The sequence below is a fragment of the Pan paniscus genome, chromosome 17 (genome assembly GCF_029289425.2).
Source record: "Pan paniscus chromosome 17, NHGRI_mPanPan1-v2.0_pri, whole genome shotgun sequence".
Lineage (NCBI taxonomy): Eukaryota > Metazoa > Chordata > Mammalia > Primates > Hominidae > Pan > Pan paniscus.
The window spans coordinates 64,399,128-64,417,912 of NC_073266.2; the positions used below are offsets into that span (position 1 = coordinate 64,399,128).

An 18,785-nucleotide genomic window follows, 5' to 3' on the forward strand; every position below is an offset into this window, starting at 1 on the left:
TGTGACCAATCTTGGAAGAAATGCTTCAGGATCTTGCTCCCACCGGTTGTTTAAAATCTCCTCAGAAAGGCTTGCTCTGGCCTGCAGCTGATATTGGTGCCACGCTTTGGGCAGCCGAGTTCCACTCTCACCTTTCAGTCCAAATGAGGAAAACAGAACCATTTGAAGTGTCTATGGTGTCGGCTATTGTTTCTGCTGTCAGCGGCGATTTCGCTTAATGTTTACATTCTCACGTGACTTTCTCTCTCTCTCTCTCTCTCTCAGTGTGTGTGTGTGTGTGTGTGTGTGTGTGTTTCTTCCGCAGAAAGATAATCGTTATAGCCTGAGAATCGGGGAATGGGGATTCGGGTGTTAAGCCTTTTCTGAGAATTACCCTCCGTGTTGTGTAGAGAAATAAATAAATTTGCTGTGTTTCCAGACTTCCAGCTGCCTCACGAAGAGGATCGTAGTGCAATACTGGCGATGCTTCCAGAGCTCCCTGAATGAGGTTTATCTTGTAAACAGGTGGGAAGAGAATTGAGCTGTCCTGGGTCAGTGTGGTAATGTTACAGCAGGATCCTTAGGTTGATGCTGAATTCGATCTGGGGTAGATTTATATTTTGTGCGGGGGTTGTTTCCTTTCTGTGTTTTCGAGCGGGATTGTCGCTGTGGGAGCAGGGATCTGCTAAGGTTTGTCTCGTTCTCCAGTAATGAATGAGTTTAATGGGTGCAGCCGCTGTTTTCAGTAGCATGCCAGTGGGGGCATCGATGAGCTATGAGGGGCTAGAGCTTGCTCGGATTGTTTCCTTGTGTTTGTGTTTTGAGTTGCGTTTGCTTGTATCATGTTTGTTTTCCATTTTGGCGGGGGAAACGTTTTCCAGGAAGAAAGGTTGTTGCCAGTGGATTTGGTTCCGAGGGGCTGGGGTTTCTGGCTGGGAGTGGGGAGGGGCTGCACGGTGATCGGTGGCTACTCCACCTCCAGAAAGAGCGTGTGGCTTCTCTGCCTTGGGGAGGATATTCTGCTCTCTTGTGAGTTTTGCAAGCCACCCGAGATTCTCTCTTGAATTGCTGTCAAGAAATAGAGACCGGCGTTGTCTCTGGCCCTTGCTGGGGAAGCTTTTCTGAGGTTTTGTGTTTTTAATTTGAGACGGAGTTTGGCTTTTGATGTCCAGGCTGGAGCGCAATGGTGGGATCTGGGCTCACTGCAAACTCGGCCTCCCGGGTTCAAGCGATTCTCCTGTCTCAGCCCCCTGAGTAGCTGGGGTTACAGGCGCTCGCCAGCAAGCCCAACCGAGTTTCGTCTTTTTAGAAGAGACCGGATTTCCTCATGCTGGTCAGGCTGGTCTGCAACTCCGCACCTCAGGGGGTCCGCCGGCCTCCACCTCCCAAAGCGATGGGAATAGAGGCGTGAGTCACCGTGCCCGGACATGTCTGAGTTTCACAGGGTCGCTTGATTGGATTATGTCCCCTTCCCCGGAACGAATGCTTTTCTGCCTTCCTTAAGGGTAGTATCTCTGTGGCACCCTGTTCTGGCTCCTTACGTGTTCTTCAGGCTTGAAGGCCTCTTTTCACGTGCACCGGCATCCACTCAGGTGCCTGCTTCCAGAAGCTTCCCAGCACCCACTCTGCTGACAGCCAAGGGCACAGGACTTTGATCTCTTCTGCTGCCCTTGCTGGGTTTTGCCTTGCGGCTTAGGTCTTTCTATTTCTCTCTCTACCCCTCACTGTCGGTAACGCCTAAGAACCAAGTTTACTTAATGGTGTGTGTGTGTGTGTGCGCGTGCGTGTGCCTGCTTATGCGTGCGTGCTTATGCGTGCGTGCGTGTGTGTGCGTGTGTCTTTCTTTGTGTGTATGTGTGTGTGTCGTATCTGGCACACGGACCTGTCATTAGCAGCCCGCGTGAAGCCAACAAATGCCCTGAGTTAGAATGCAAACTTTCACCAAAGCTTGCAGGAGCTCGTAGGAGGTGAACTCAGGGTAGTTAACCCGGTCATCTCACGGTAATTAGAAACTCTGATTGGCAGGTTTAGACTTCCTGATCGAGAACCTAAAGAAGCTGATTAAGGTGTCGCCATTCTTTCACAGGGGTTCTGGGTGAAAAGATTGGGATTGATTCTTTGCGGTGCTTAGTAAAAGTAGTTTGACTTAAGGAACGTAACAGTTGTTAGCATTTATGTATGAAATCCAAGAGTTCCTCTCTTCAAATAAACAGCAGGTTTCTTTGAGATGTGCTCCGCTTGTGTCACCCCGGCTGGAGTGCAGTGGAATGAGGAAGGGTCACTGCAGCCTCCGCTTGCCCAGCTCAGGCGATCCTGCCACCTCAGCCCTCTAAGAAGCTGGGACCACAGGGGCCGTGCCACCACGCCGGGCTCATTTTGGTATCTTTTGTGGAGACGGGGTTTCTCCGTTTGGCCCAGCCTGTTCTCCACCTCCTGGGCTGCAGCGATCTGCTTTCCTCGGCCTCCCAGAGGAGGATGGCTGACGATTACAGGATCATGCCCGGCCTTTTCTCTAAAAGAAAACACCAACAGCAAGAAATCATTTTGCGTAGTCGGAGTTATCAGTGTCAACTGATGGATTGAGAGTTTGTGTCTAAGAAGTCCTTCCTTATGTACTGGATGGTTTCAAAAGAAAGGAAAAAAGACGAAAGGGAATCTCACATCTTGTACCTGATTTGTGATTGCAACTAGGGCGTTATTTAAAAGACGATCAGTGAACCACCAAAGTGGAATTGATCCGAATGCGTTCATAAAATCTTCTGAATTCTGAGGTGTCCTCCAAGCAGGGAGGCAGTGGCTGGGTGTGGGAGGCAAAAATCGCAGGGCCAGCACTTGACACCTGCAGGATTGGGAGGCTGAACTTTGCACCAAGCCAAGGGTTCTGGTGTCCGTCGGAAGTTTCGTTCCCCAACCCGCATTGACTTTGCATTGGCCCTCCTCCCCCCAGATTTTATGTGTAAGGCAAGTCCTGAGTTTATCGTCGGGAGAATCTTCCCTTGTAGTCTCGAATTGCCTTGGCCATCAGCGGGGCCACTTTCTTGGCAGCCTGTTTTCGGGTTTTGTCCGCGGGCGCCGCGTGCTGATTGCTGCTGCCGCCGCTAATGCTGCCGCCGTCGCCGTCCCCGAGTCCGGAGGGAGCCTGGCTGCTTCCTGCGGGCTTGGGGGCTGGCTCGATGTCTCCATTTCGGGGGTCAGCGGCTCCTGCAGACTCCTCTTGCCTCCTGGAAGCATCATAAGGCGTCTTGGCCACAGAGTTGAAACAGATCATCTTTGTCTGTCGGCCGCTGGGTTTGTTTTCACGTGCGGATCGGATTTTCGTGGTCACTACTCGCAGCCGCTGCTCTCGGGCGTCCCGAAGCCGCAGGTACAGCTCCCGCCAAGACTCGTGCTCCCGTGGCTTTTCTTCCTTGAAGTCCCGGAGACAATGAATCCTCCATAATTCATCTGTCTCTCGAGCGAGTGCGGGATTGTCTTTCTCTGTGCGGTAGAGCTGATCGGGCGTCCACCCTTCCAGAACGGGTTCAAGAACCGAGTAGGGGACCCCTTCCACGTCGCCGAGGGCGTCCGGATTGTTCCTAGGCACCCGGAGGCACTGCTGGCGCAGCGTCGGCACCTGGAGCTGGCAGGCAGGCCTGGAGCCCGAGTACACCGGCATCTTAGCGTTCACTCTGCGTCCAGGGAAAGCAGCTTCCTCCTGGAGCGTTGGCGCGGAGAGTGCTTCTGGGTTTGCCTGGGAGGTCATGGCCTCAAAAGCGGACAGCAGATCGTAGTTGGCCTGCATCCAGGCCTCTGAGGGGTCCCAGAGCTCTGAGAAGACATGGCTGGGCACCGTTTTCGGCCCGGCGGAATCGGCGCCGGCCGCCTGCAGCCTCTCTGACTGGCTTTCCTGGACAGGAGGCGATTTCTGAGCCGAAGCCCCTCGGGACGGTTTGTGCCCCTTGCTGTGGCTCCCCACCGCTTCCCCCTGGGGTTGGCCCTGGCAGCCTTGACCCGGCGGAGGCCCACCCTGAGCGGCGTGAGCGTGGCCTCTCCCGGGTTGCTCCCCGGGCACAGCGGGCTCAGGGCCCTCGGGCATCGGGAGGGGAGCGGTGCGCGTTGGAGGGTCCCGATGGGGGCCGGAATCAGCTGGGGCCATTCTGGGGCGCTTTCTCTCGGCTCTGGGCTCGCGACTGGGAGACCTCGGGTGAGGTCTCTGTTGCCCCGGAGGTGTTGTGCGTGCTGTCCGTCTGTGCTCAGGGCTGTGAGATGGGCTCCTGGGGGCCGTCGCGTTTTCTGGGAAGCCCCAGGCCTTTCCCCGGTCCTGAAGAGCCTCCCCGAAGCGCTGTCGGGAAGCGCTCTCCTCAGGGTCCTGTGGGTCAGGCCCGGTGTTTCGGTCCACGAGCACCAGCTTCTTCCACCGGGCCGCCAAGTCTCTGGCAAAGTCGCCCACGTGCTGGTGCTTCCGCAGGCGCTTCACCGTCTTTCTGATTCCAGTCTCCGCCAGGATGTCTGCCGTCATGGGCAAGGCGGAGAGTTTCTGCAAATATTTCTCTAGCTTTTTCGGGTCCGTCTTAGTGGCCAGACGCACCTGCAGCTTCTCCACTGCGGGCAGCGTAGTGGACCCTGCCGCCATCTCGCCAGAGCTGTGCAGGCGTCGCTGTCCTCACGGTCGCGGCTCTGTCCGAGCTCGGGGCGGCGGCACAGGCAGTCTGGGGTGGCCGGTCCTCGCTGACCGGTCGCCAGGCAGCGACCTCGGGATGTAGAGTCACAGCCTGGAGCGAGCTGGGTCCTCGGAGCAGCGGGCCACTTGGTCTGGAACGCCGGTCCTTGCAGACAGCTGAGCAGGCCCGCTTCTGTTCCTCGGGATGTGCAGCCGCAGCCTGGAGTGACCTGTGCGGTGCGCCGTCCAAGGCGGAGTGAAGCTCCGCTGCCAGAGCCCGGCCTTATATAGCCAGTCCCGGGCCCACCCAGTGCTCAAGCCCTGACCCCCTGGGCCCCTGGGCTGCCCCGCCCCGATAGGAATTCATTCCTTCAGCCCAATGCAGCCAATCGGGACGGTCCACGCCTGGTGGACTGCTGTGCCCCGCAGGTTCATTAGGTTAATTGCAGCCTGGACACACCCCACTGAGTTCTACCGTTGGCCCTCCATGTTCCCAGCTTCCACATCTGTGGATTCCAAAAGACAGAGAGAGTATCTTCTTGGGAGTAAAAGCGAAAATAACAACACCGCAAGACAGAATCGTAGGAAGAGGAACCAACAGAGGATGACAGCTCTTTACCTGGGATTGACGTTGTGTGAGGGGACTTGGAAACCTTGGTAGAAAAGTGGGATTAAGGGAGAAAGAGAAAAAAGGCGTATTTTACTCCTCAACCTCGGCTCCATCAACATCAAGACCCTTCTGGAAGCGGTGTCTTTTCCCCGCCGTCTAGCCCATCCCTAAAGCCCCCAGGGTCCTGGGAATTTAACTATTTCCATGCAATCTCTTTTCCATTGTTAACTGAAGAAAACTGGGTGCCCCTTACAGGTTTTCCAAGACAAGGAAACAAAGAGAAGTCAGCAGGCGCCAAATCAGGACTGTGAGGTGGACGCCTCATGGTTTCCCATGGCAAGTCTTGCCCAGCTGCCCTTGTTCGAAGAAAGGCATGATCAGGAACACTGTCGTGGTGGAGAAGAACTCTCTGGTGGGGACCTTCTTCGCTCCAGCTTTGGCTAACTTTCTGAAAACGCTCTGCTAGCGAGCAGATGTGATCAGGGTTTGGCCCTGCAGAAAGTCAACCAGCAGAATCCCTCTAGCATCCCCCCCCCCGCAACGGTTGCCATGACCTCTGCTCTTGACTGCTCCTCTGCAGCTTCGACTGGAGCACTGCCACCTCTTGGTAGCCATGGCTTCGTGCTTGGTCTTCAGGATCCTGCCGGTAGAGCCAGGTTTCATCTCCTGTGACCAATCTTGGAAGAAATGATTCAGGATCTTGCTCCCACCGGTTGTTTAAAATCTCCTCGGAAAGGCTTGCTCTGGCCTGCAGCTGATATTGGTGCCACGGTTTGGGCAGCCGAGTTCCACTCTCACCTTTCAGTCCAAATGAGGAAAACAGAACCATTTGAAGTGTCTGTGGTGTCGGCTATTGTTTCTGCTGTCAGCGGCGATTTCGCTTAATGTTTACATTCTCACGTGACTTTCTCTCTCTCTCTCTCTCTCTCTCAGTGTGTGTGTGTGTGTGTGTGTGTGTGTGTGTGTGTGTGTGTGTGTGTGTTTCTTCCGCAGAAAGATAATCGTTATAGCCTGAGAATCGGGGAATGGGGATTCGGGTGTTAAGCCTTTTCTGAGAATTACCCTCCGTGTTGTGTAGAGAAATAAATAAATTTGCTGTGTTTCCAGACTTCCAGCTGCCTCACGAAGAGGATCGTAGTGCAATACTGGCGATGCTTCCAGAGCTCCCTGAATGAGGTTTATCTTGTAAACAGGTGGGAAGAGAATTGAGCTGTCCTGGGTCAGTGTGGTAATGTTACAGCAGGATCCTTAGGTTGATGCTGAATTCTATCTGGGGTAGATTTATATTTTGTGCGGGGGTTGTTTCCTTTCTGTGTTTTCGAGCGGGATTGTCGCTGTGGGAGCAGGGATCTGCTAAGGTTTGTCTCGTTCTCCAGTAATGAATGAGTTTAATGGGTGCAGCCGCTGTTTTCAGTAGCATGCCAGTGGGGGCATCGATGAGCTATGAGGGGCTAGAGCTTGCTCGGATTGTTTCCTTGTGTTTGTGTTTTGAGTTGCGTTTGCTTGTATCATGTTTGTTTTCCATTTTGGCGGGGGAAACGTTTTCCAGGAAGAAAGGTTGTTGCCAGTGGATTTGGTTCCGAGGGGCTGGGGTTTCTGGCTGGGAGTGGGGAGGGGCTGCACGGTGATCGGTGGCTACTCCACCTCCAGAAAGAGCGTGTGGCTTCTCTGCCTTGGGGAGGATATTCTGCTCTCTTGTGAGTTTTGCAAGCCACCCGAGATTCTCTCTTGAATTGCTGTCAAGAAATAGAGACCGGCGTTGTCTCTGGCCCTTGCTGGGGAAGCTTTTCTGAGGTTTTGTGTTTTTAATTTGAGACGGAGTTTGGCTTTTGATGTCCAGGCTGGAGCGCAATGGTGGGATCTGGGCTCACTGCAAACTCGGCCTCCCGGGTTCAAGCGATTCTCCTGTCTCAGCCCCCTGAGTAGCTGGGGTTACAGGCGCTCGCCAGCAAGCCCAACCGAGTTTCGTCTTTTTAGAAGAGACCGGATTTCCTCATGCTGGTCAGGCTGGTCTGCAACTCCGCACCTCAGGGGGTCCGCCGGCCTCCACCTCCCAAAGCGATGGGAATAGAGGCGTGAGTCACCGTGCCCGGACATGTCTGAGTTTCACAGGGTCGCTTGATTGGATTATGTCCCCTTCCCCGGAACGAATGCTTTTCTGTCTTCCTTAAGGGTAGTATCTCTGTGGCACCCTGTTCTGGCTCCTTACGTGTTCTTCAGGCTTGAAGGCCTCTTTTCACGTGCACCAGCATCCACTCAGGTGCCTGCTTCCAGAAGCTTCCCAGCACCCACTCTGCTGACAGCCAAGGGCACAGGACTTTGATCTCTTCTGCTGCCCTTGCTGGGTTTTGCCTTGCGGCTTAGGTCTTTCTATTTCTCTCTCTACCCCTCACTGTCGGTAACGCCTAAGAACCAAGTTTACTTAATGGTGTGTGTGTGTGTGTGCGCGTGCGTGCTTATGCGTGCGTGCGTGTGTGTGCGTGTGTCTTTCATTGTGTGTATGTGTGTGTGTCGTATCTGGCACACGGACCTGTCATTAGCAGCCCGCGTGAAGCCAACAAATGCCCTGAGTTAGAATGCAAACTTTCACCAAAGCTTGCAGGAGCTCGTAGGAGGTGAACTCAGGGTAGTTAACCCGGTCATCTCACAGTAATTAGAAACTCTGATTGGCAGGTTTAGACTTCCTGATCGAGAACCTAAAGAAGCTGATTAAGGTGTCGCCATTCTTTCACAGGGGTTCTGGGTGAAAAGATTGGGATTGATTCTTTGCGGTGCTTAGTAAAAGTAGTTTGACTTAAGGAACGTAACAGTTGTTAGCATTTATGTATGAAATCCAAGAGTTCCTCTCTTCAAATAAACAGCAGGTTTCTTTGAGATGTGCTCCGCTTGTGTCACCCCGGCTGGAGTGCAGTGGAATGAGGAAGGGTCACTGCAGCCTCCGCTTGCCCAGCTCAGGCGATCCTGCCACCTCAGCCCTCTAAGAAGCTGGGACCACAGGGGCCGTGCCACCACGCCGGGCTCATTTTGGTATCTTTTGTGGAGACGGGGTTTCTCCGTTTGGCCCAGCCTGTTCTCCACCTCCTGGGCTGCAGCGATCTGCTTTCCTCGGCCTCCCAGAGGAGGATGGCTGACGATTACAGGATCATGCCCGGCCTTTTCTCTAAAAGAAAACACCAACAGCAAGAAATCATTTTGCGTAGTCGGAGTTATCAGTGTCAACTGATGGATTGAGAGTTTGTGTCTAAGAAGTCCTTCCTTATGTACTGGATGGTTTCAAAAGAAAGGAAAAAAGACGAAAGGGAATCTCACATCTTGTACCTGATTTGTGATTGCAACTAGGGCGTTATTTAAAAGACGATCAGTGAACCACCAAAGTGGAATTGATCCGAATGCGTTCATAAAATCTTCTGAATTCTGAGGTGTCCTCCAAGCAGGGAGGCAGTGGCTGGGTGTGGGAGGCAAAAATCGCAGGGCCAGCACTTGACACCTGCAGGATTGGGAGGCTGAACTTTGCACCAAGCCAAGGGTTCTGGTGTCCGTCGGAAGTTTCGTTCCCCAACCCGCATTGACTTTGCATTGGCCCTCCTCCCCCCAGATTTTATGTGTAAGGCAAGTCCTGAGTTTATCGTCGGGAGAATCTTCCCTTGTAGTCTCGAATTGCCTTGGCCATCAGCGGGGCCACTTTCTTGGCAGCCTGTTTTCGGGTTTTGTCCGCGGGCGCCGCGTGCTGATTGCTGCTGCCGCCGCTAATGCTGCCGCCGTCGCCGTCCCCGAGTCCGGAGGGAGCCTGGCTGCTTCCTGCGGGCTTGGGGGCTGGCTCGATGTCTCCATTTCGGGGGTCAGCGGCTCCTGCAGACTCCTCTTGCCTCCTGGAAGCATCATAAGGCGTCTTGGCCACAGAGTTGAAACAGATCATCTTTGTCTGTCGGCCGCTGGGTTTGTTTTCACGTGCGGATCGGATTTTCGTGGTCACTACTCGCAGCCGCTGCTCTCGGGCGTCCCGAAGCCGCAGGTACAGCTCCCGCCAAGACTCGTGCTCCTGTGGCTTTTCTTCCTTGAAGTCCCGGAGACAATGAATCCTCCATAATTCATCTGTCTCTCGAGCGAGTGCGGGATTGTCTTTCTCTGTGCGGTAGAGCTGATCGGGCGTCCACCCTTCCAGAACGGGTTCAAGAACCGAGTAGGGGACCCCTTCCACGTCGCCGAGGGCGTCCGGATTGTTCCTAGGCACCCGGAGGCACTGCTGGCGCAGCGTCGGCACCTGGAGCTGGCAGGCAGGCCTGGAGCCTGAGTACACCGGCATCTTAGCGTTCACTCTGCGTCCAGGGAAAGCAGCTTCCTCCTGGAGCGTTGGCGCGGAGAGTGCTTCTGGGTTTGCCTGGGAGGTCATGGCCTCAAAAGCGGACAGCAGATCGTAGTTGGCCTGCATCCAGGCCTCTGAGGGGTCCCAGAGCTCTGAGAAGACATGGCTGGGCACCGTTTTCGGCCCGGCGGAATCGGCGCCGGCCGCCTGCAGCCTCTCTGACTGGCTTTCCTGGACAGGAGGCGATTTCTGAGCCGAAGCCCCTCGGGACGGTTTGTGCCCCTTGCTGTGGCTCCCCACAGCTTCCCCCTGGGGTTGGCCCTGGCAGCCTTGACCCGGCAGAGGCCCACCCTGAGCGGCGTGAGCGTGGCCTCTCCCGGGTTGCTCCCCGGGCACAGCGGGCTCAGGGCCCTCGGGCATCGGGAGGGGAGCGGTGCGCGTTGGAGAGTCCCGATGGGGGCCGGAATCAGCTGGGGCCATTCTGGGGCGCTTTCTCTCGGCTCTGGGCTCGCGACTGGGAGACCTCGGGTGAGGTCTCTGTTGCCCCGGAGGTGTTGTGCGTGCTGTCCGTCTGTGCTCAGGGCTGTGAGATGGGCTCCTGGGGGCCGTCGCGTTTTCTGGGAAGCCCCAGGCCTTTCCCCGGTCCTGAAGAGCCTCCCCGAAGCGCTGTCGGGAAGCGCTCTCCTCAGGGTCCTGTGGGTCAGGCCCGGTGTTTCGGTCCACGAGCACCAGCTTCTTCCACCGGGCCGCCAAGTCTCTGGCAAAGTCGCCCACGTGCTGGTGCTTCCGCAGGCGCTTCACCGTCTTTCTGATTCCAGTCTCCGCCAGGATGTCTGCCGTCATGGGCAAGGCGGAGAGTTTCTGCAAATATTTCTCTAGCTTTTTCGGGTCCGTCTTAGTGGCCAGACGCACCTGCAGCTTCTCCACTGCGGGCAGCGTAGTGGACCCTGCCGCCATCTCGCCAGAGCTGTGCAGGCGTCGCTGTCCTCACGGTCGCGGCTCTGTCCGAGCTCGGGGCGGCGGCACAGGCAGTCTGGGGTGGCCGGTCCTCGCTGACCGGTCGCCAGGCAGCGACCTCGGGATGTGGAGTCACAGCCTGGAGCGAGCTGGGTCCTCGGAGCAGCGGGCCACTTGGTCTGGAACGCCGGTCCTTGCAGACAGCTGAGCAGGCCCGCTTCTGTTCCTCGGGATGTGCAGCCGCAGCCTGGAGTGACCTGTGCGGTGCGCCGTCCAAGGCGGAGTGAAGCTCCGCTGCCAGAGCCCGGCCTTATATAGCCAGTCCCGGGCCCACCCAGTGCTCAAGCCCTGACCCCCTGGGCCCCTGGGCTGCCCCGCCCCGATAGGAATTCATTCCTTCAGCCCAATGCAGCCAATCGGGACGGTCCACGCCTGGTGGACTGCTGTGCCCCGCAGGTTCATTAGGTTAATTGCAGCCTGGACACACCCCACTGAGTTCTACCGTTGGCCCTCCATGTTCCCAGCTTCCACATCTGTGGATTCCAAAAGACAGAGAGAGTATCTTCTTGGGAGTAAAAGCGAAAATAACAACACCGCAAGACAGAATCGTAGGAAGAGGAACCAACAGAGGATGACAGCTCTTTACCTGGGATTGACGTTGTGTGAGGGGACTTGGAAACATTGGTAGAAAAGTGGGATTAAGGGAGAAAGAGGAAAAAGGCGTATTTTACTCCTCAACCTCGGCTCCATGAACATCAAGACCCTTCTGGAAGCGGTGTCTTTTCCCCGCCGTCTAGCCCATCCCTAAAGCCCCCAGGGTCCTGGGAATTTAACTATTTCCATGCAATCTCTTTTCCATTGTTAACTGAAGAAAACTGGGTGCCCCTTACAGGTTTTCCAAGACAAGGAAACAAAGAGAAGTCAGCAGGCGCCAAATCAGGACTGTGAGGTGGACGCCTCATGGTTTCCCATGGCAAGTCTTGCCCAGCTGCCCTTGTTCGAAGAAAGGCATGATCAGGAACACTGTCGTGGTGGAGAAGAACTCTCTGGTGGGGACCTTCTTCGCTCCAGCTTTGGCTAACTTTCTGAAAACGCTCTGCTAGCGAGCAGATGTGATCAGGGTTTGGCCCTGCAGAAAGTCAACCAGCAGAATCCCTCTAGCATCCCCCCCCCGCCCCCCCCGCAACGGTTGCCATGACCTCTGCTCTTGACTGCTCCTCTGCAGCTTCGACTGGAGCACTGCCACCTCTTGGTAGCCATGGCTTCGTGCTTGGTCTTCAGGATCCTGCCGGTAGAGCCAGGTTTCATCTCCTGTGACCAATCTTGGAAGAAATGCTTCAGGATCTTGCTCCCACCGGTTGTTTAAAATCTCCTCGGAAAGGCTTGCTCTGGCCTGCAGCTGATATTGGTGCCACGGTTTGGGCAGCCGAGTTCCACTCTCACCTTTCAGTCCAAATGAGGAAAACAGAACCATTTGAAGTGTCTATGGTGTCGGCTATTGTTTCTGCTGTCAGCGGCGATTTCGCTTAATGTTTACATTCTCACGTGACTTTCTCTCTCTCTCTCTCTCAGTGTGTGTGTGTGTGTGTGTGTGTGTGTGTGTGTGTGTGTGTTTCTTCCGCAGACAGATAATCGTTATAGCCTGAGAATCGGGGAATGGGGATTCGGGTGTTAAGCCTTTTCTGAGAATTACCCTCCGTGTTGTGTAGAGAAATAAATAAATTTGCTGTGTTTCCAGACTTCCAGCTGCCTCACGAAGAGGATCGTAGTGCAATACTGGCGATGCTTCCAGAGCTCCCTGAATGAGGTTTATCTTGTAAACAGGTGGGAAGAGAATTGAGCTGTCCTGGGTCAGTGTGGTAATGTTACAGCAGGATCCTTAGGTTGATGCTGAATTCGATCTGGGGTAGATTTATATTTTGTGCGGGGGTTGTTTCCTTTCTGTGTTTTCGAGCGGGATTGTCGCTGTGGGAGCAGGGATCTGCTAAGGTTTGTCTCGTTCTCCAGTAATGAATGAGTTTAATGGGTGCAGCCGCTGTTTTCAGTAGCATGCCAGTGGGGGCATCGATGAGCTATGAGGGGCTAGAGCTTGCTCGGATTGTTTCCTTGTGTTTGTGTTTTGAGTTGCGTTTGCTTGTATCATGTTTGTTTTCCATTTTGGCAGGGGAAGCGTTTTCCAGGAAGAAAGGTTGTTGCCAGTGGATTTGGTTCCGAGGGGCTGGGGTTTCTGGCTGGGAGTGGGGAGGGGCTGCACGGTGATCGGTGGCTACTCCACCTCCAGAAAGAGCGTGTGGCTTCTCTGCCTTGGGGAGGATATTCTGCTCTCTTGTGAGTTTTGCAAGCCACCCGAGATTCTCTCTTGAATTGCTGTCAAGAAATAGAGACCGGCGTTGTCTCTGGCCCTTGCTGGGGAAGCTTTTCTGAGGTTTTGTGTTTTTAATTTGAGACGGAGTTTGGCTTTTGATGTCCAGGCTGGAGTGCAATGGTGGGATCTGGGCTCACTGCAAACTCGGCCTCCCGGGTTCAAGCGATTCTCCTGTCTCAGCCCCCTGAGTAGCTGGGATTACAGGCGCTCGCCAGCAAGCCCAACCGAGTTTCGTCTTTTTAGAAGAGACCGGATTTCCTCATGCTGGTCAGGCTGGTCTGCAACTCCGCACCTCAGGGGGTCCGCCGGCCTCCACCTCCCAAAGCGATGGGAATAGAGGCGTGAGTCACCGTGCCCGGACATGTCTGAGTTTCACAGGGTCGCTTGATTGGATTATGTCCCCTTCCCCGGAACGAATGCTTTTCTGCCTTCCTTAAGGGTAGTATCTCTGTGGCACCCTGTTCTGGCTCCTTACGTGCTCTTCAGGCTTGAAGGCCTCTTTTCACGTGCACCGGCATCCACTCAGGTGCCTGCTTCCAGAAGCTTCCCAGCACCCACTCTGCTGACAGCCAAGGGCACAGGACTTTGATCTCTTCTGCTGCCCTTGCTGGGTTTTGCCTTGCGGCTTAGGTCTTTCTATTTCTCTCTCTACCCCTCACTGTCGGTAACGCCTAAGAACCAAGTTTACTTAATGGTGTGTGTGTGTGTGTGCGCGTGCGTGTGCCTGCTTATGCGTGCGTGCTTATGCGTGCGTGCGTGTGTGTGCGTGTGTCTTTCTTTGTGTGTATGTGTGTGTGTCGTATCTGGCACACGGACCTGTCATTAGCAGCCCGCGTGAAGCCAACAAATGCCCTGAGTTAGAATGCAAACTTTCACCAAAGCTTGCAGGAGCTCGTAGGAGGTGAACTCAGGGTAGTTAACCCGGTCATCTCACGGTAATTAGAAACTCTGATTGGCAGGTTTAGACTTCCTGATCGAGAACCTAAAGAAGCTGATTAAGGTGTCGCCATTCTTTCACAGGGGTTCTGGGTGAAAAGATTGGGATTGATTCTTTGCGGTGCTTAGTAAAAGTAGTTTGACTTAAGGAACGTAACAGTTGTTAGCATTTATGTATGAAATCCAAGAGTTCCTCTCTTCAAATAAACAGCAGGTTTCTTTGAGATGTGCTCCGCTTGTGTCACCCCGGCTGGAGTGCAGTGGAATGAGGAAGGGTCACTGCAGCCTCCGCTTGCCCAGCTCAGGCGATCCTGCCACCTCAGCCCTCTAAGAAGCTGGGACCACAGGGGCCGTGCCACCACGCCGGGCTCATTTTGGTATCTTTTGTGGAGACGGGGTTTCTCCGTTTGGCCCAGCCTGTTCTCCACCTCCTGGGCTGCAGCGATCTGCTTTCCTCGGCCTCCCAGAGGAGGATGGCTGACGATTACAGGATCATGCCCGGCCTTTTCTCTAAAAGAAAACACCAACAGCAAGAAATCATTTTGCGTAGTCGGAGTTATCAGTGTCAACTGATGGATTGAGAGTTTGTGTCTAAGAAGTCCTTCCTTATGTACTGGATGGTTTCAAAAGAAAGGAAAAAAGACGAAAGGGAATCTCACATCTTGTACCTGATTTGTGATTGCAACTAGGGCGTTATTTAAAAGACGATCAGTGAACCACCAAAGTGGAATTGATCCGAATGCGTTCATAAAATCTTCTGAATTCTGAGGTGTCCTCCAAGCAGGGAGGCAGTGGCTGGGTGTGGGAGGCAAAAATCGCAGGGCCAGCACTTGACACCTGCAGGATTGGGAGGCTGAACTTTGCACCAAGCCAAGGGTTCTGGTGTCCGTCGGAAGTTTCGTTCCCCAACCCGCATTGACTTTGCATTGGCCCTCCTCCCCCCAGATTTTATGTGTAAGGCAAGTCCTGAGTTTATCGTCGGGAGAATCTTCCCTTGTAGTCTCGAATTGCCTTGGCCATCAGCGGGGCCACTTTCTTGGCAGCCTGTTTTCGGGTTTTGTCCGCGGGCGCCGCGTGCTGATTGCTGCTGCCGCCGCTAATGCTGCCGCCGTCGCCGTCCCCGAGTCCGGAGGGAGCCTGGCTGCTTCCTGCGGGCTTGGGGGCTGGCTCGATGTCTCCATTTCGGGGGTCAGCGGCTCCTGCAGACTCCTCTTGCCTCCTGGAAGCATCATAAGGCGTCTTGGCCACAGAGTTGAAACAGATCATCTTTGTCTGTCGGCCGCTGGGTTTGTTTTCACGTGCGGATCGGATTTTCGTGGTCACTACTCGCAGCCGCTGCTCTCGGGCGTCCCGAAGCCGCAGGTACAGCTCCCGCCAAGACTCGTGCTCCCGTGGCTTTTCTTCCTTGAAGTCCCGGAGACAATGAATCCTCCATAATTCATCTGTCTCTCGAGCGAGTGCGGGATTGTCTTTCTCTGTGCGGTAGAGCTGATCGGGCGTCCACCCTTCCAGAACGGGTTCAAGAACCGAGTAGGGGACCCCTTCCACGTCGCCGAGGGCGTCCGGATTGTTCCTAGGCACCCGGAGGCACTGCTGGCGCAGCGTCGGCACCTGGAGCTGGCAGGCAGGCCTGGAGCCCGAGTACACCGGCATCTTAGCGTTCACTCTGCGTCCAGGGAAAGCAGCTTCCTCCTGGAGCGTTGGCGCGGAGAGTGCTTCTGGGTTTGCCTGGGAGGTCATGGCCTCAAAAGCGGACAGCAGATCGTAGTTGGCCTGCATCCAGGCCTCTGAGGGGTCCCAGAGCTCTGAGAAGACATGGCTGGGCACCGTTTTCGGCCCGGCGGAATCGGCGCCGGCCGCCTGCAGCCTCTCTGACTGGCTTTCCTGGACAGGAGGCGATTTCTGAGCCGAAGCCCCTCGGGACGGTTTGTGCCCCTTGCTGTGGCTCCCCACCGCTTCCCCCTGGGGTTGGCCCTGGCAGCCTTGACCCGGCAGAGGCCCACCCTGAGCGGCGTGAGCGTGGCCTCTCCCGGGTTGCTCCCCGGGCACAGCGGGCTCAGGGCCCTCGGGCATCGGGAGGGGAGCGGTGCGCGTTGGAGGGTCCCGATGGGGGCCGGAATCAGCTGGGGCCATTCTGGGGCGCTTTCTCTCGGCTCTGGGCTCGCGACTGGGAGACCTCGGGTGAGGTCTCTGTTGCCCCGGAGGTGTTGTGCGTGCTGTCCGTCTGTGCTCAGGGCTGTGAGATGGGCTCCTGGGGGCCGTCGCGTTTTCTGGGAAGCCCCAGGCCTTTCCCCGGTCCTGAAGAGCCTCCCCGAAGCGCTGTCGGGAAGCGCTCTCCTCAGGGTCCTGTGGGTCAGGCCCGGTGTTTCGGTCCACGAGCACCAGCTTCTTCCACCGGGCCGCCAAGTCTCTGGCAAAGTCGCCCACGTGCTGGTGCTTCCGCAGGCGCTTCACCGTCTTTCTGATTCCAGTCTCCGCCAGGATGTCTGCCGTCATGGGCAAGGCGGAGAGTTTCTGCAAATATTTCTCTAGCTTTTTCGGGTCCGTCTTAGTGGCCAGACGCACCTGCAGCTTCTCCACTGCGGGCAGCGTAGTGGACCCTGCCGCCATCTCGCCAGAGCTGTGCAGGCGTCGCTGTCCTCACGGTCGCGGCTCTGTCCGAGCTCGGGGCGGCGGCACAGGCAGTCTGGGGTGGCCGGTCCTCGCTGACCGGTCGCCAGGCAGCGACCTCGGGATGTGGAGTCACAGCCTGGAGCGAGCTGGGTCCTCGGAGCAGCGGGCCACTTGGTCCGGAACGCCGGTCCTTGCAGACAGCTGAGCAGGCCCGCTTCTGTTCCTCGGGATGTGCAGCCGCAGCCTGGAGTGACCTGTGCGGTGCGCCGTCCAAGGCGGAGTGAAGCTCCGCTGCCAGAGCCCGGCCTTATATAGCCAGTCCCGGGCCCACCCAGTGCTCAAGCCCTGACCCCCTGGGCCCCTGGGCTGCCCCGCCCCGATAGGAATTCATTCCTTCAGCCCAATGCAGCCAATCGGGACGGTCCACGCCTGGTGGACTGCTGTGCCCCGCAGGTTCATTAGGTTAATTGCAGCCTGGACACACCCCACTGAGTTCTACCGTTGGCCCTCCATGTTCCCAGCTTCCACATCTGTGGATTCCAAAAGACAGAGAGAGTATCTTCTTGGGAGTAAAAGCGAAAATAACAACACCGCAAGACAGAATCGTAGGAAGAGGAACCAACAGAGGATGACAGCTCTTTACCTGGGATTGACGTTGTGTGAGGGGACTTGGAAACATTGGTAGAAAAGTGGGATTAAGGGAGAAAGAGGAAAAAGGCGTATTTTACTCCTCAACCTCGGCTCCATGAACATCAAGACCCTTCTGGAAGCGGTGTCTTTTCCCCGCCGTCTAGCCCATCCCTAAAGCCCCCAGGGTCCTGGGAATTTAACTATTTCCATGCAATCTCTTTTCCATTGTTAACTGAAGAAAACTGGGTGCCCCTTACAGGTTTTCCAAGACAAGGAAACAAAGAGAAGTCAGCAGGCGCCAAATCAGGACTGTGAGGTGGACGCCTCATGGTTTCCCATGGCAAGTCTTGCCCAGCTGCCCTTGTTCGAAGAAAGGCATGATCAGGAACACTGTCGTGGTGGAGAAGAACTCTCTGGTGGGGACCTTCTTCGCTCCAGCTTTGGCTAACTTTCTGAAAACGCTCTGCTAGCGAGCAGATGTGATCAGGGTTTGGCCCTGCAGAAAGTCAACCAGCAGAATCCCTCTAGCATCCCCCCCCCGCCCCCCCCGCAACGGTTGCCATGACCTCTGCTCTTGACTGCTCCTCTGCAGCTTCGACTGGAGCACTGCCACCTCTTGGTAGCCATGGCTTCGTGCTTGGTCTTCAGGATCCTGCCGGTAGAGCCAGGTTTCATCTCCTGTGACCAATCTTGGAAGAAATGCTTCAGGATCTTGCTCCCACCGGTTGTTTAAAATCTCCTCGGAAAGGCTTGCTCTGGCCTGCAGCTGATATTGGTGCCACGGTTTGGGCAGCCGAGTTCCACTCTCACCTTTCAGTCCAAATGAGGAAAACAGAACCATTTGAAGTGTCTATGGTGTCGGCTATTGTTTCTGCTGTCAGCGGCGATTTCGCTTAATGTTTACATTCTCACGTGACTTTCTCTCTCTCTCTCAGTGTGTGTGTGTGTGTGTGTGTGTGTGTGTGTGTGTGTGTGTGTGTTTCTTCCGCAGACAGATAATCGTTATAGCCTGAGAATCGGGGAATGGGGATTCGGGTGTTAAGCCTTTTCTGAGAATTACCCTCCGTGTTGTGTAGAGAAATAAATAAATTTGCTGTGTTTCCAGACTTCCAGCTGCCTCACGAAGAGGATCGTAGTGCAATACTGGCGATGCTTCCAGAGCTCCCTGAATGAGGTTTATCTTGTAAACAGGTGGGAAGAGAATTGAGCTGTCCTGGGTCAGTGTGGTAATGTTACAGCAGGATCCTTAGGTTGATGCTGAATTCTATCTGGGGTAGATTTATATTTTGTGCGGGGGTTGTTTCCTTTCTGTGTTTTCGAGCGGGATTGTCGCTGTGGGAGCAGGGATCTGCTAAGGTTTGTCTCGTTCTCCAGTAATGAATGAGTTTAATGGGTGCAGCCGCTGTTTTCAGTAGCATGCCAGTGGGGGCATCGATGAGCTATGAGGGGCTAGAGCTTGCTCGGATTGTTTCCTTGTGTTTGTGTTTTGAGTTGCGTTTGCTTGTATCATGTTTGTTTTCCATTTTGGCAGGGGAAGCGTTTTCCAGGAAGAAAGGTTGTTGCCAGTGGATTTGGTTCCGAGGGGCTGGGGTTTCTGGCTGGGAGTGGGGAGGGGCTGCACGGTGATCGGTGGCTACTCCACCTCCAGAAAGAGCGTGTGGCTTCTCTGCCTTGGGGAGGATATTCTGCTCTCTTGTGAGTTTTGCAAGCCACCCGAGATTCTCTCTTGAATTGCTGTCAAGAAATAGAGACC

At 55.2% G+C, this 18,785-nt stretch overlaps 3 protein-coding genes across 17 annotated transcripts in view; 1 reads left to right on the forward strand and 2 right to left on the reverse strand.

Moving 5' to 3' along the window:
- KATNAL2 (katanin catalytic subunit A1 like 2) overlaps positions 1 to 18,785 on the forward strand; it is a 298,323-nt gene that overhangs the window by 59,857 nt on the left and 219,681 nt on the right. The gene's annotated exons all lie outside the window — the stretch shown is intronic.
- LOC129394564 (elongin-A3-like) lies at positions 2,954 to 4,591 on the reverse strand. The gene has a single exon (XM_055102394.1). The coding sequence runs from the start codon at positions 4,589 to 4,591 to the stop codon at positions 2,954 to 2,956; it is 1,638 nt and encodes a 545-aa protein (XP_054958369.1).
- Positions 8,851 to 16,399, reverse strand: LOC130540963 (uncharacterized). Its single transcript, XM_057300386.2, has 4 exons — positions 14,801 to 16,399; positions 11,688 to 11,773; positions 10,589 to 10,745; positions 8,851 to 10,512 (listed from the first exon to the last, which is right to left on the reverse strand). Exons 1-4 carry the CDS (start codon positions 16,397 to 16,399, stop codon positions 8,851 to 8,853), a joined length of 3,504 nt encoding a protein of 1,167 aa, XP_057156369.2.

Excerpts from the sequence above, each read along its gene's own strand:
- LOC129394564 (XM_055102394.1), bottom strand. The coding sequence starts at position 4,591 with ATGGCGGCAGGGTCCACTACGCTGCCCGCAGTGGAGAAGCTGCAGGTG.
- LOC130540963 (XM_057300386.2), bottom strand. The coding sequence starts at position 16,399 with ATGGCGGCAGGGTCCACTACGCTGCCCGCAGTGGAGAAGCTGCAGGTG. Across the intron at positions 10,746-11,687 it reads AGGAGCAGTCAAGAGCAGAG|GTCACTCCAGGCTGCGGCTG; the intron begins GTCATGGCAACC and ends CGCACCGCACAG. Across the intron at positions 10,513-10,588 it reads AGGTCGCTGCCTGGCGACCG|CGACGCCTGCACAGCTCTGG; the intron begins GTCAGCGAGGAC and ends CCGTGAGGACAG.